Below are 16,554 nucleotides of genomic sequence, written 5' to 3' on the forward strand. Positions count from 1 at the left end.
TTTATACACGTGGCATGTGTAAAGTCAAACTAAACAGAAAATTAAGGAATTCGCTGTCACTGAGTTTGAGTCACAAAATTTCTAATTCTTGGACACTTACTAATTAAAATAGGACGTTTGGATAAACTTTCATTTTTAACTGTCCATTAAGTGTCCATTGATCCAATGGTGGGATCATCAAATAAACGTAAATTTTGGTTTGGGGCAGTAATAGCATTTGAATCACTAGTGTGCCACGTATGCAATTTCCAAGTGCCCGCATATCATCCTTCACTGCCAAGAGTATCATAGTTTTTTATGTAATCCTCCACCTAAGATATGGACACCATACTCCGGCTTTCTGTTCGCACATGTTTGGCCTATATTCTAGTAATTCAGACCGTTGGTATCTTCGGATTAATAGTGGATGTGTGGTAGTCAATATAGGTGGGCACGGGATGACTTGATCCAGCTAACGACTCGTCTGGCTCGACCTGATCCATGTAAGCTTCGCTTAATCCAAACTTAAACCGAATTGACTTCGAGTTACCCAATAACTTGACCTGATTGAATCCAAAACTCAATCCGGTTAGACTCGACTCGATTCGAAATCTGATTTGACCTGACTTTCTAACCTTATCTCAGCCTCTATCTCTCACTCCCTTATCCTCCTCTTTTAAGCTTGGCAACCATCCACCAATATCACCCTCCTCCTCCCTTTGATTGGATTGAACTTAGTCTGAATTAATCCAAGCTACAGCGAACTCAAATTGAGTCAGGGATGCTGGACTCGGCAGCAATTCCGATCATGTCCGAGTCAGGCCTATTCCAAAACGGGATTGAATCCAGTCAGTCCTAACTCGGTTCGACTGGACTCAATGCCCAGCTCTAATAAACAAAAACATCCAAGGCAGGATGATCAATCCACCCATCTATACCCATTTTAAAGAGATCGTAGACCCACAGTTACTTTTCATCACAACCGTCCATTTTTATCTCACAAACCGAGAGTTCTGGACCATCTTATCAAGTATAAATTTTGAGGTACAACCTATCCATAGTGGACCTCAACGGGCCCAACATGGGACCCACTGCTCTGGGAAGAATTATATGATATGCGGCTGCATCTTTCACATTATACATGAGCTTTCAGTTCCAACAAGTGAGAGTCATGTATGCGTAATCGTGACCATTGATCGATTGATTCCAGCCATGGATGCAACATACCCCCAATTCCAGCGGCCAATATTTCCCAGAACTGTTGTCATCGTCAATCAATGACATCTACCCCACCCATCAGCTTTGCCAGCTCATGTTAGAGTGAAAATCCAAAAATGAAGTAGATACGAAAATCAAGTAGGCCACATGAGTAGGTGGTTTCTACTCATGGCTTCTCGGTGGACTTACAATATTTTCAACAAACAGGTCATGGGCTTATAGCTGTCAACGGGCAGGGCTTGAGTAGGTCTTGACCCAGATTTTGAACCATTTCATGTCAGGCCATCAGGCCCTATCTACTCAAATGTCTTATTTTTCATGCCCGGGTGGTCTGTCGGTGTTTGTTTTTTTTTCTTTTTTGTTAAATGCTACGTTAGATGTGATAGTGGAGATTGAACCTTCACCATTGAAATCTTCTTCGAACCTAATTAATAACCTATGAAGCAGCTAGATGGCATACAAGCTTCATGGTGGTGGGACCCATAAAGCTTTCAATGGTGAGTTTTTTCATACTTCTAATAATGTCACTTGAGTTTTGAATTTGTCTCAATTTTTTCTTTTTTAATAAAGCTTCTGTCGTAATATGACCTGATGAACTGACGATTGTGCATGCGACAAGCACATTTCGTTGTTCCCCATGAAGCAAAATGACGTGCTTTACTCAGGGCGTTCATCTATTTTGAATCCTTATTTTAACGGAGGAGTAAAATATAGACATATTGTTGAAAATACCGAAAAATAAAATAAAATAAGAATGATTATTTTCATTTCACTATGTTGAATCACATAAAATATATGCTGTCCTTAAATCATGATTTGCTCCCTTGTCAAATTATCGACGGGTTATAGATGAATTACTTCTAAGATAAGATAAACCTATTTGGATCTTTTTAAGATGGTTAGCCTTTTGTGTAAACTGCAATCCAATGTAGGACAAAACACACTGCATGTTTTTACTTGAAATTTTCAAAAACATTTTGACGGCAAAATAAAAATTTCAAAATATTTCAAATATTTAGTTTTTCTCAAAAAAACTATAAATTTCAACACATATTCAAAGCTTAGGTGGACAACACTATAGGAAAATAAGGTTGATTGAACACTGACCATTAACAACTTCCTAGGTCCAATTTAATATTAATTTGGCATTCAACTGGTTTATAATGTCACATAAATCTAAATAAAAGGAAAACACAGATTCCAACTTTATTCAAAACTTTTGTGCCCGATAAAGTTTTTAACCATGAAAGTCCAATCATCACCTTTTCTTATTGTATAATCTATGTGATATTTGGACCTACCTTACTTTTGCGATCATGCACTAAAATAATCTCTCAGAAGTTTTGGACCAAATTGATATTTTTGTTTTCCATTCATCGTTGTCATGACAAATGAGCATCATTATAGGTCCTAGGAAGGTTTCAACGGTGTAGATCAGTATTCTCATGTCTTATACGGTCGTTCCACTTTAACTTTGGACATGCTTCAGTCCTGCGCTCAACCGTTAAAATGAGCTTGAAAAACCGATGGATGGACGGCATGGATAAATTAAAATACATTCAGGGTGGGCCGAATAGAGTTTACTCGGTACGATAAAAGCTCACGGAGTTAATCAGTACACAATCCCATTTTCCAAAAAAGAGCTAGAAAAAGGGATAGACGGCGTGGATGAAACACCTATATCATGGTACGGTACAAAGAGCACCGTCCAGTAGCCCGTAACACTGTGCAATCCGCATTCTTGGGTTCACTAGCGTTGGGTATTTACGAAACGAAGTCCATCTAGAGTAAGAAAAGTCACATCAACAGTCTGGATTGCTCAGCTGTTGGCCCACTTGAAATAAAAAACCCACGTGTACCATGCAGAAGATGGTGGGCCACCGGCCACCTATCAAACCCGAGTATACAGTGTGTATCCTCGGGTGGAGGACGGCTATCGTTCCTCTTCCTGGATTCCCGTTTCTCAATCTTCCCCACCTAACGATCCCATCGTATGTAATAAAACCCGAAATCCCTCTCTCTCTCTCACTCTCTGAAATCCGGCCATGGATACTCTCGTCTCAACCGTCGATCAGCTGTGGGCCACCCTGAAAGATTCCATCACAGCTTACACAGGCCTCTCCCCGACTACCTTCTTCACAGTCCTAGCCCTAGCGATGGCCTTCTACTATGCCGTCTCCAGCTTCTTCGATTCTCCGCCTCCTCCTCAGAGGTCGAGGGAGCTCGAGGAGAAGATGGAGCCTCTGCCGCCTCCGGTCCAGCTCGGGGAGATCACGCAGGAGGAGCTGAAGGTGTACGACGGATCGGACCCTAAGAAGCCGCTGTTGATGGCGATCAAGGGCCAGATCTACGACGTTTCTCAGAGCAGGTGGTGTTGTTTGAACTTTTTTGGGGGTGAATTGTAAAAACAGCCAGCCCTCTTTTCTTGGGAAATGATATTTAGGCCCTTTTTTTGAAACTCTTCAATCCTTTGAGGATAGATAAGAGTAGCAAAAGTGAACGGAAAAAGGGGTATTTGCATAAAAAGGGAGGGTGCGAATATTGGGTTGAGGTTGGTTCCTGTACAGCTATTGTAGGTGAGAATTTCGTTCAACTAGCTCTGCGTGGCTAATACCGCAGCGTGTGTATGGCAATCCGGCTCATCCATCAGGGTCACCCCACCATGATAGTGGGACGCCCCAAAAATCAGGTCGATCGCGATCGTTAGGTGGGCCATAACCGTATAAAGCAATAGACAGCCGTCCAAAACCTGCAAATTCACGTGTTGGGACACCTAATGATTGGATCGGCCTGATTGTTGGGGCGTCTTATTTTCATGGTGGGGCGACCCTTGTGGACGGATGGATGCAGGAGGTTCTCTGCCGCAACTGTTGTAGAGGAACCAGCTTCCCCAAACCCAAACCTATTATTGGGGAAGTTATATTTACGCTGTGTTTTTTATGCACTCACCTCTTTCCGTTTGACTTCTTTTTTCTTGAGTCATTTGGATGCATGTAAAATCCTTAGGGGTTTTTTGGATGGTGGTAAATGGGGCAAGTAGTAAATGATTTACTAGTAAATCATTTACTACCTGTGTTTCGATGCTCTAATTTGCTAGTAAATGAGGAGATGGCAATGGTTCTATATATATATATATATATATATATATATATATATATATGATTTACTAATTTGTTTGGATGCTCTAATTTACCAGCAAAAATGTGAGTTTTTATTTACTAGTAAATGAGGAGATGGCAATGGCTCTATTTATTTTTTTTAGAATGAAAGCCTATAAAGCAGATTTCATTTACCATTTACAGGCTATCCAAACACTGTAAATGATTTACTAACTTAAAGCCAAACAGACAGGCTGTAAATCATTTACAGCCTTTAAGAGATTTACTAGTAAATCATTTACCACCATCTAAATGACCCCTTACAGGTAAAAACGTTGTAGTGGCTCTTTCGATGCGTGTAAATGCTTGTAAACTATTTACAGGCCATAAACGCTTGACAAGTTACTGGGGCTTTTAGAATCCCGGCATTTTATTGTGTTTCAGGTCAGGTAGTCCAATTACAGGCCTAAATGGTCTTTTTTTTTTTTTTTTTTTTTTGACTTTTTCAAAGGAGATTGCATCCCTCTCCCCAGCTTGTAGTTAGTAGCTACTTGTAAATACTTTATGTGTTAAAGGTTAAAGCTAAACAGGATAGATGGTAAGCACTTTACAGCTGAAGAATTTGAAACGTAAGTGTTTACAACTTAAAATTTTACATGTATCCAAATGACCACTAATTTTGGAGATGTATGCTAAAAAGGAAGGTGTAGATATTGCTTTGTGTGTGTGTGTGTTTGTGAGAGAGAGAGAGAGAGAGAGAGAGAGAGAGAGAGAGAGAGGTCTGTTTTTCCAGTTCTTGTCGATTTTGGGAATTTCTTCTTTTGTGACTCTTTGTTTTTTTTACCAGACTTTGTTGGAAGTTTATTTGGGATTTGAATTCATTGCTTTTATGGCATAAGGTTGAGAATTTTGGTTATACTTTTCTCCCGACTTTTATACCTCTCATGAGTCATGGGTCCTGTGACGATGTTAGTGATATGAATGCGATGTTTGGGATTTAATTTCTATCCTTTTGATTTAGCTTTTCATTCATTCTTTTTCAAGCGATTTGGAATATGGGTTTGTATTTATGAGATATGATGTGGTATTTGGGATGATTGTAGTTTTGTGATTTGTGAGGTTTTGATTGTTTGATGTGTTTTCCAGTGATTGTTTGATATGTTTTTTTTTTTTTTTTTTTTTTTTGGGATCTGTTTTGAGGATTTATCATGGATTAGGGATGTGTACTTTGATTGCAAGTTATATCTTGTTTAAATCTCACTCTTGGGATTGGATAATTTTAGGTTTTTTTTTTTTTGGCTTGCATTACATTAAGATTATTATATCTAATTATTTTGTATTCAGAACCTTATCTTGAGTTCTTTATTAATTTTTTATTCAATGACAACTGAGGCTTTGTTAAGAAAGCTTAGGGCTAAAATCACTGGAAGTTTTATCGCAGTAGAAATTCTCTAAGACCAATGGCATGTGCGGTATGTGTCTCTGGTACCACTTGTGAATGGCAGCAGAAATCGTAGAAACCCCAACCACATGCTTTGATTATCATGTCGCTTTGACAAATTAACAAGCAAGTGATGTTCACAAGTGTTCTTTGTAGGTAATCAAACACTATGATATGTATACTCATGTCATGAGAAAGAACTTCAATATCTTGCCACATAAAATGTGAGATGTAGATTGAGAATACCAAAGGATCAAATCACACAATCACTTGGACATAATCACATGAGAAATTTTCACACAAAGCCAACAACAGGTAAGGTACCATTTAGATTGATGTGAAAAAAAAGAAAAAAAAGAGAAGGATGCAACCTTTTTTTTTTTTGTTCCATGACCATGAAGGTTAGCATTTGTGGGTGGGTCACCTTTTTTAGTGTTGAAACTGCATACTGCATATTTTGGGTGCTAAATTACGAACTTTGGTTTTTTACTTTGTGATTGCAATTTCTTAAACACTTGATTTGATTGATACTACTTTTATAATTCTTGTTCTGGCTCTTGCCCAAGTGGTTCCTAAACTAGAAAAAATAAACTATCTATTCTCTCTTGATTTCTTATGGTGCATTCTTCTCTACATATATTATGTAGCAAAGAATAAAAAGCTAACGACTTAAATCCCAATTCTACTAAACCCAAGCCTCTACTATATGACTTTAAGCAGTTCGCGTCGCTCCGTTTCACGAGAAAATGACTCATTCTTATTTGAAATCCGAAAAACTTACTATTTTTAGTAAGTTTAGATTGGACGTATCTCTCTGATCTTAGAGTTTTAGTATTTGATGTCTTCTTAGCATTTGCTTCTTATCATTCTAGGAATCATCCTGCGTAATTAGATTATGAGTTTCTATTTTTAGTAAGTTTTACTATTTTGGAAAAGTTTCAGTTTATTTGCATTAGGACTCTTAATTTGGGTTGCGTTTTATTATTTAAGCCCTTGTAATCTCATTTTAGAGATAAGACTTTGATAAAATATTTCGAATTTTCCTAATTCTTGTGGATTTAAGAGCTATCACACCTTGTAGATTCAAGGTTCATATCACGTAAAGGAGTCTGTGTTCTTCCTCTTCCCTTTTCACGCTCTTTCCTGTGTCAGTTGGTATCAAAGCGAGACTTTTCCTCGGGATGATGGCATCTAACGAAGGTGCGGGCAACAATCCCATGGACGATGCTCCAGGGAATAATCCCATGACAACGACAACGTTCTAAGCTTTCCAGTGAGAGAATATGCAAGCCATGCCAGAGCTGCAGGCAGCAACTGGCCGTTTGATGGAAGTCTTAGGGCAGACCTGTGTTCGTGATGATGAGCGACCTCAACTTGTCGTTGGGGCTTGCAATTGTCATGTTCATGGTGCGATACGGATGGCGAGTCGCAAACCACCGCCTGAAGATCGTGGATCTAGCGATGAGGAGATTATGAGGAGATTGATGATATGATTCTCTAGCAAGAAGAACAAAGAGGCGTTAGGCGGGATCGAGATAGGGATTTCTGAATGAAGGTCAATCTCCCTAGGTTCAATGGCCAACTTCACATCGAGGACTTCCTCGTTTAGCTTTCTATGGTTGAGCGATCTTTGACTGTATGGAGATTCCTAATGAGAAAAAGGTCAAGCTTGTGGCCTCCAAGTTAAAGGGCGGAGCCTTGGCTTGGTAGGAGCAACTCCAACCCACTCGAACCAGGCAGATGAAAGCACCCATCCGCATGTGGCAGCGGATGAAGCAATTGATGCGGACATGATTCCTACCGAGCAACTATGATTGTGTATTGTTCTAGTAATACTAGAATTGTTGGCAGGGTAGCCGATTCGTGAGGGATTATATAGAGAAATTCCATTGCTTGTTCGCGAGAAACGATCTGGCTGAGATTGAGTCGCAACATGTTGCTAGATTCATCGATGGCTCATGTATGGCGATCTAGGATCCAATGCAGATTCAACCCATCTGGACGATTAATGAAGCAATCAAATCGGCCACCCCACCCGAGCAGAGATGCAAGTGGAGCATTCCAATACATGAAACTCTGTTTCAAACAGAGTAACTACTTCTGGATCATCGCAAGATACATCACAATCTCTAGAAAAGGAACCTATATGGGGGCGTCCTCGACCTCCTCCAACCGTGAATCGAGATTTGGGGAGAGGCCATGGTAGGCATCAGAAAGCAGTAACCGTTGCTGCTGGTCCAAGTAAAATCCCTAACCCTTACGGTCCGCCTCTATCGGAGAAGTATTATCGATGTAACCAACCTGGTCACTGATCTAACACGTGTCCTTAGAGACAAATGGCTAATCTAGCCATCAATGATGGGGGTGCAGAAGATGTAGAGGATGATCCATAAATCAGTGACGTTGAGCACGTCAAGGATGATGGAGAAGGAGACGAATTGACGCACGGGGATCACAACGAGTCTCTGATGTGAGGAAGCTATTGTACACGCCAAAGAAGGGAGTAGATCCATAATGGCACAACATCTTTCGAATGAGGTGCATGATGAATAAAAAAGTATCTGATTGATCATAGATGGCAGGAGCAATGATAATATCGTGCTGAAGATTATGGTGGAGAAGCTGCAACTTAAGACAGAAAAACACCCATTTCCGTACACGATTGGATGGATAAAGAAGGTTTGCGAGACAAAGGTAACTGAACGATGCTATATTTCCTTCTCCATTGGAAAGTACTATAAGGACAAAGTAATCTATGATGTGGTCGACATGGAGGTCTGTCGCATCTTACTTGGTAGACCATGGCCATAGAAGTCGAGATTATATATATATATATATATATATATATATATATATATATATATATATATATATATATATATATATATAAAATGCAAAGAATGGTATAAAAATTATACTCGCCATTATGGAACCGGATAACCAACCCGACACTTCTAAAGTGGAGGAGCGGTCCCTCCTAAACATATGGGATTTCGTGAAAGAATCCGATAAGGCGGGAGAGGTATATGCACTGGTGGTAAAGGGGGAAGAAGTAGAGCCTCCGAATATTCCTGAGAAGTTAAGACCAACGTTACATGAATTCAAGGAAATTATGCCCGATGAACTCCCCGATGGGTTGCTCCCCATGCAGGATATTCAACATCATATTGGCTATCGTAGGAGCAAGTCCGCCTAATCGCCCTCATTATCGGATGAGTTTGAAAGAGTATGAGATCTTGCAAGGACAAGTGAATGAATTGATCTGTAAGGGTCTAGTGAGACACAAGATGGGCTCATGTGCTATTCTAGCCTTGCTGACACCCAAGAAGGATGGGAGCTGGCATATCCATATCGACAGTTGAGCCATAAACAAAATAACTATGAAATATTGATTTTATATACCATGGCTGGACGACATATTAGACATGTTGAAAGGGGCAAATATATTTTCCAAATTGGATCTGAGGAGTGGTCACCATCAGATCTGTATTAAGCCGGGCGACGAGTGGAAAATAGTGTTTAAGAGTAAGGAGGGCCTATATGAGTGTCTGGTTATGCCATTTGGACTCTTGAATGCGCTTAACACGTTTATGAGGTTAATGAACCAGGTTCTGAAATCATTTATTGGGCGATTCGTAGTAGTTTATTTCGATGATATTTTGATTTACAGATAGAGTGAGGTAGATCATGTGGAGCATCTTAGGCAGGTGCTTCAAATGCTTACAAAAAACAAACTGTACCTTAATCTCAAGAAGCGCAGTTTTTTAACAGATAGCCTTTTATTTTTGGACTTTGTGGTGAAGTCCATGGGAAATCATGTGGAGGAAGAGAAAGTGAAGACCATTAGAGAGTGGCCAGTCTCGAAAAATATTCATGAAGTGCGAAGTTTTCATGGATTGATGACTTTCTATTATTGGTTTGTGAGAAACTTTAGTACCATTGTGGCCCTTATTACTGATTGCATGAAAAGAGGTCAGTTTTAGTTGACTGAGGAGGCAGATAGAAGCTTTGTAGATTTTAAGAAATGATTGTCTACCACCTTGGTCTTTGTGCTCCCTAGCTTTGACAAACTATTCGAGGTCGAGTGTGATGCTTCTTATGTGGGTACTGGCGGCGTGCCATCTCAAGAGGGAATGTTAGTGGCATTTTATAGTGAGAAGCTAAGTGAAGCTCGTAAGAAGTGGTCGGTATACGAGTTAGTGTTATATGCGGTTGTCTAGTCCCTGTGCCATTGGAGACATTATCTGATCCAGAGGGAGTTTATCCTCTATACAGATCATCAGGCCCTCAAATATATTAATAGTCAAGCTAATGTCAAATCAATTGTGTGCATGCCAAATGGATTTCTTTCTTGTAGAAATTCACGTTCGTGTTGAAGCATAAAGCAGGGCAATAGAACAAGGTTGCTGATGCACTTAGTAGACGAGCGACCTTATTGGTTAGTGGTTATCAAGAGTAACGAGGTCATGGGGTTCGATTGCCTCAAAGAATTATATGTAGACGACAACGACTCTAAGGATGCGTGGGCTAGATGCCAGGCAGGTCAGTTGAGTGACCTGCATATCTGGGATGATTTTTCATTTTAGGGAAACCAATTATGTATTCTATAGAGTTCATCATGAGATCGCGCCATTTAGGAGTTACATGGCGGTGGCCTTGGCGGTCACTTAGGACAAGACAAGACGATAGCCATTTTGGAAGAACATTACTTCTGACCACAATTTAAAATGGATGTTGGAAAAACGGTGCAGAGGTGCCATACATGCCAAACATCTAAGGGGCTGTAACAGAACATAGGCCTTTATACCCTTTTACCTGTACTTGATGGCTCTTAGGAGGACTTGTCCATGGACTTCGTGCTAGGTCTTCCACGACCCAATGAGGTATAGATTCGATATTTGTGGTGGTTGATAGGTTCTCCAAAATGGCCCATTTCATCCCTTGAAAGAAGACTCGATGTGACCCACTTAGCCTATCTGTTCTTCAAAGAGGTCGTGTGACTACATGTTGTCCCCAAAATGATTACCTTTGATTGCGATACCAAGTTCCTTAGTCACTTCTGGAGGACTTTATGGTGATGATTTGACACCACATTGCAATTTAGTAGTGCTTACTACCCCCAGATGGATGGACAAACAGAAGTGGTGAATCGTATGCTTGAGAATCTCATACGTTGTATCTCTGGTGATAAGCTTAAACAGTGGGATCTTGCTCTGGCTTAGGCAGAGTTCGCCTTCAACAACATGTAGAATCGGTCCACTGGCAAGACCCCATTGAAGATTGTATATGGTCAAGTTCCTAAGCACACACTCAACTTGGTCATGTTGCCTAAGTTACTAGGAATGAGTGTTGCTATGGAAAATATGGCAGAACGGATCGCGACTATGCATGCCAAGTACAGAGAAGAGGTAGACAAACATCGGCGTCGGAAGGTGTTTGATGTGGGTGATAATGTATTTGTTCACCTACGTAATGAGCGATTTCCAATTGGGAAGTATAATAAGTTGAGAAATAAGAAGATAGGCCCAGTCCCGATACTCAAGAAAATCAATGGTGATGCTTTTGTTGTTGATCTTCCTGAGGACCTATAGTCTGGAGATCTCGCAAACATTCAATGTGGCAGATCTATACAAGTATCATGAGTCGAATTCGATGGATAACTTGGGGACAAGTTCTTTTCAAGTGGAGGGGATTGATGTAGGCAGGCCGCAGACCTATTCATGGCACAGATGGACCGAAAGAAGCTCGAATAGAAGCAGACGTAGTTCGTCAAATCCAGGCCCAATCCTACGTGGGGCATGATGTAATTGGGCCCTAGATGTGTCCGGATCGAAGAAATTCAATCTAGATTGAGAAGAATAGTCATTCAAAGTGTGAGCCATAAAACGACCACAACTTTTGATCCAGGATGAGTTAACGGGACGCACGACTTATGAATTTCAACTGGAACAGGCCATCTGGGGCCAACCGACCCATGTAAGCGGGTCTTGTTGCTCCATTTCCATAGAAAACCACTCCTTCCTATTTGAAATCCATGTTTTCTGAAAAACTTATTATTTTTGGTAAGTTTTAAATGGGATGTATCTCTCTGATCTTAGAGTTTTAGTCTTTGATCTCTTCTTAGGATTTCCTTCTTATCATGCCAGGATTTTTAAAAAAAAAAAAAAAAAAAAAATTAGATTAAGACTTTCTATTTTTAATAAGTTTTATTATTTTAGAAAGTTTTAGTTTATTTGCATTAAGACTCTTAATTAGGGTTGTGTTTCATTATTTAAGGCCTTGTAATCTCGTTTTAGAGACAGACTTTAATAAAATATTTTGAATTTCCTTAATTCTTGTGGATTCAAGAGCTATCACACCTTGTGGATTTAAGGTTCGTATCACGTAGAGGATATGGTGTTCTTCCTCTTCCCTTCCCACGCTCTTCCTTGCATCAAAATCCTTGTAGATCAAACCAAGATGACAACTTACCTAGCTTTAAACTAACCTTGTGGATTTAAGGTTCGTATCACGTAGAGGATACGGTGTTCTTCCTCTTCCCTTTCCACGCTCTTCCTTGCGTCAAAATCCCTGTAGATCAAACCAAGACGACAACTTACCTAGCTTTAAACTAACACTAGAAAAACTATACCTACTAAGAGGAAATGACCAGGTCCTACCACCATTTTAATAACCCACTTTAACTATAACTCAAGATATCACTTTGCGAAATCTTTTTTTTTTATTATTTTAAAGGCAACAAACAGAAAATTCATTAAAAGGCCAAAAGGACACTTTGCGAAATCTTTATCACACTCAAACTACTCATATAACTAGAATCCTACCAGAAAATTACCTTACCTCTAGTTATTCTACCAGTCCATTTCCTTTGATGTATATGAGAGAGTAAGAATAGTGTATAGAATGGAAACTGCCTTACGCAGGATATCTTTTCCACCATCTCCACCTCAAATCAATAGCATATATGTTTTAGGCCCTACCTGAAACATTAAACATGCTATTTTGAGTGGAAAAGCATCCTGGCTTCCCCACCTTTCTAGGTTTCCCATAGCTTCCTTCCAATTCCTTGATTTGTTTGTTACCTTCCATGACTTTTAAGTGGTTTTTAGCCCGTGCTTGGATTCCTGGGGATCTAATTTCATCGGTGAAAATTATGTTTCAGTAAGAAAGTGGGCGAATCATATGTTTTGGATGATATGTTCCAGTGTGGGTTTCAGTCATCAGCTAGTATCATTGGTTTACAAATGTATCATACCATTGTTCTACAGTTGTTCATTCTTTAGGGTTTCTTCTTTTGAATTTGGGTTCATGTATTAGATTTTAGAGCAGACTTGGTCAGGTACAAATTGTGGTTATTGTCTACCCATTTCCAGTGTTAAACAAGCGTGACACATACTTTATGGGTGTTCAGCTTGTATTCTTAACCATTTAGATCAAGACTCAGTTGAATAGGTACTGTTTGAGCAACATGTAGAATGAGAATGGGTATCAGTAAAGTCAAGAATTTTGGTTTACCAGGAATATAAACTCTAAAGATCTTTATTTTTGCTCAAAAGCACCAGTTTTGGTTTCAGTACCCAAAAAAGGCAACAACCACCCCCCCCCCCCAAAAAAAAAAAAAAAAAAAAGTTTTTCAACCCCATGATCCATATTATTGGTCATTTGCAATCCAAATAGTTGTCTTTGCTGGTCCAAAAGTATGGTTCTATATGTGTAGCGTGGATCAACTCATAATATCGATCTATGCTCAGAACATAGAGGTTTATACCTTGATTTATGCAACAGCATGTGTGTCTATGACACTATGCATGTGGGACCCATAATAATATATTTGTCATTTTATATATAAACTACAATATTAATTTGTACCAGTGTTTTAAATAGTGAATAGCATGTAGTGTAAACCCCTCTAAAGCGCAAGGCGTAAGCTACATGGCATGTCGCATAAGCTACATGCTACTTCTAGATTTTTAACCATGGTCATGCTTGGTTGCACCAATTTCATGATATTTGTCATCAAATTAGACTGGTTAATAGTGAAATTTAATAAAATTTCATGATATTTGGTGCAACTAAATGCAACCTAAAGTAATAGGAAAGGCAATGATTAAGCATGAAGGTAAAGAAAGCAATGAAACTGATTTAATATTTTTACTTCTATTATTTTACTAAAAGCTTTGAAAATATTAACTAATTTTTATTGAAAATGGAAAAAATATAACAAATCATCAAAAACATTAATTGATTTGAATGATGTAGTGAAAAATAACTTGTGTAGCGTACTCTATGTAGCGTTTAGCATATGCAAATTATCATGTAGTGTAGGCTACATGCGACTTAAGCTATTTTCTTGAGCTACGTAGTGTTAAGGCTAAGCTAAGCTATGTAGCGTAAGCTACATGCTACACAGCATATCCATCTAAAACATTTATTTGTACATAAAACCATATGTAACTAGTGATGTATTAGAATAACCCATATGATCCTACCCCAATTGTACCACGCATCGGAAGAAGTAGAGCACCGCATACTTGTTCCTGTACCACATGCTGGAGCGACCCACGATCTAGGTATCCTCAAGCCTGCTTGCCTGCCATAGGTGAGAGAACTTGATTGGTTTCAAAGTAAAGAACATGGTATTCTTATTTTTGTTTATTTGTCACAAATGAATGCAAACGACACCTTGGTTGCGTGAAATCATTGATGCTACGATCTTCAATGATTTCTAAAGGCGCAATAATGAAGTTTTTTCTTGTGCTGGGTAGAGGTGGTGTAGATTGAATGGTTAAGGCATTGTTTCAAACCCTGATGGCTGGAGAAGCTCTATCCACAAACTGCTCGTGTTTGCTGTGGTGTGGTCTCTAAATGTTGGTTCTGGTTTATTGAATTTTTCATCAGCAAGCTCAACAGGCTATGGACTGCTGGAATTCTCGAAGTCATGGAGAGCAGGGGAGAGGTAGAAAGATTTGTGTTTGGAGCAAGCTGAAAGACAACCCGAGAACTTCCAAGGCATCCGCGCAGTTGCTAGGATTTGATTTGGCCTTGGCATCACTTGCCATTATGTGGATGTGTTCTTGATGTCCAGCCAATAGTTGTTGATCCCCATCATTGATTAGCTTGATTCCTTGCAAGGATAATAACACAGATATCTCTATTCTGAGCTCATTCCCATTTATCCATCCCTCCACACACAGGAGGTTTTGGACTGTTGATATTCTGAGTTTCTAGTTGCGAAAGTTCCATCTGGTTACAAGGATGCTTGGTCTGTTGAAAATTGTCATGCAAAACTAAGGCTGCGAGGGTTTGAGTCAACCCAACCCAAGCTCCGGACAGGTTGTCAGGGACCTCGGTTCAGGTTAGAGTTGGGAAACTCCAACCTGATTTGAAATTTGGTTGGGTTAAAGGTTGAGCAAATTCGGGTTAGGTTAGGTAAACTTGGGAACAATCACATGTATCTGGGTTGGTTTGGATTGAGTGTAGAGGATTTCGGGCTCGGTTAGGGTTGGGCATCTCAGGTTTGAAGTCTGGTTGGGTCAGTTTTGAGGGTTGGGTGTGGGTTGGCCCTCAACCTGAAACCCGCTTGAGTTGCTCCCCTTTGCCAAAGGCACACTGGTTGCATATTTATGTGGAGTCTATTAAAAAAATGACTTGGGCATTGGGAAAAGAAAGAAAATTCAGTTATGATTTTTTGGAATTATTTCAAAATATTTAATTGTTTTAATACTTTTGTTATTCTGTATTCGTCTTTGTATGGTTTTATAGATCTGTATTTAAATAGATGCATTAATATTATTGCAAAGGCATGTTAGCACGAGGAACTAAAGGGAACAAGCCACAACTGACCTAGTGGGAGGTTGTGTGGGATCCATGGTTTATGATGATGGGTCCCATTTTGATGGGGAACCATGTCAATAATCACCCAGATTGGAAAACCATAGCCGTTTCACCTTTCTATCTATTATTCTCCATTGGATGTGGGTCATTGCTGTACTTCTCTTCACTGTTGATGTTGTAGGCCAATAAATAAAGGTAGGAGTCATCCAATCAGGGAGAATATTGGGTGGGTATCCCCTAATTTACAGTGTGATAAATGGTCTGGATCATTAAACCATGGCCCCCGTATGTACAGAATCCTGCACCTCAGCGGAGGCTCACCACCCCACATTTCTTCATATCGTCATGGGGTCCGATCCAAATCTAATTTTTCTTCTCTCTCTCTCTCTCTCATCCATTACTTTTGCAGAATGTTCTATGGACCTGGTGGCCCATATGCCTTGTTCACTGGGAAAGATGCCAGCCGAGCTCTAGCGAAGATGTCCTTTGAAGATAAGGATCTAACTGGGGACATCTCCGGCCTCGGCCCATTTGAGCTCGAAGCCTTGCAGGACTGGGAATACAAGTTCATGAGCAAGTACGTCAAGGTTGGGACCGTCAAGAAAACTGTTCCGGTCACTGACGGGTCTGCTGTTGAGTCCTCCGAGCTGCCGGCAACCGATGATAGTGCTGCTAAACCTGCAAAAGAAGGCGAGCTGCCTGCAAAAGAAGGCGAGCTGTCAGAAAGTCCAGCAGAGAACGCACACCCCAAGGAAACTGCCGCTGAGGAGGTCACCAAAGAGTGAAAAAAAAACTGCTCATCATTTCCTCTTGGATGAATACAAGATGTGAAGGGGACGGTACGAATTACTCGACCTCTTTTATCCCCGGAAGTAGATTTTATTAGTTTTCAAGGTAAAAACAGAACAAAGACCTCTTGGATGTACTGTCTGTTACTTAAAAATAAGCATAACATAGTAATAGTTGGAGTATATGTTTTATTTT

The 16,554-nt window shown here is 39.9% G+C and overlaps 1 protein-coding gene across 1 annotated transcript; it reads left to right on the forward strand.

The window, feature by feature from the left end:
- Window positions 1-3,148: 3,148 nt before the first annotated feature.
- Window positions 3,149-16,530, forward strand: LOC131230673 (membrane steroid-binding protein 1-like). The gene is made up of 2 exons (XM_058226577.1): window positions 3,149-3,565; window positions 15,980-16,530. Exons 1-2 carry the CDS (start codon window positions 3,243-3,245, stop codon window positions 16,353-16,355), a joined length of 699 nt encoding a protein of 232 aa, XP_058082560.1. The 5' UTR covers window positions 3,149-3,242; the 3' UTR covers window positions 16,356-16,530.
- Window positions 16,531-16,554: the final 24 nt, after the last annotated feature.

This window comes from Magnolia sinica, chromosome 17 (genome assembly GCF_029962835.1).
Source record: "Magnolia sinica isolate HGM2019 chromosome 17, MsV1, whole genome shotgun sequence".
Lineage (NCBI taxonomy): Eukaryota > Viridiplantae > Streptophyta > Magnoliopsida > Magnoliales > Magnoliaceae > Magnolia > Magnolia sinica.

Excerpts from the sequence above, each read along its gene's own strand:
- LOC131230673 (XM_058226577.1), top strand. The coding sequence starts at position 3,243 with ATGGATACTCTCGTCTCAACCGTCGATCAGCTGTGGGCCACCCTGAAA. Across the intron at positions 3,566-15,979 it reads TACGACGTTTCTCAGAGCAG|AATGTTCTATGGACCTGGTG; the intron begins GTGGTGTTGTTT and ends TTACTTTTGCAG.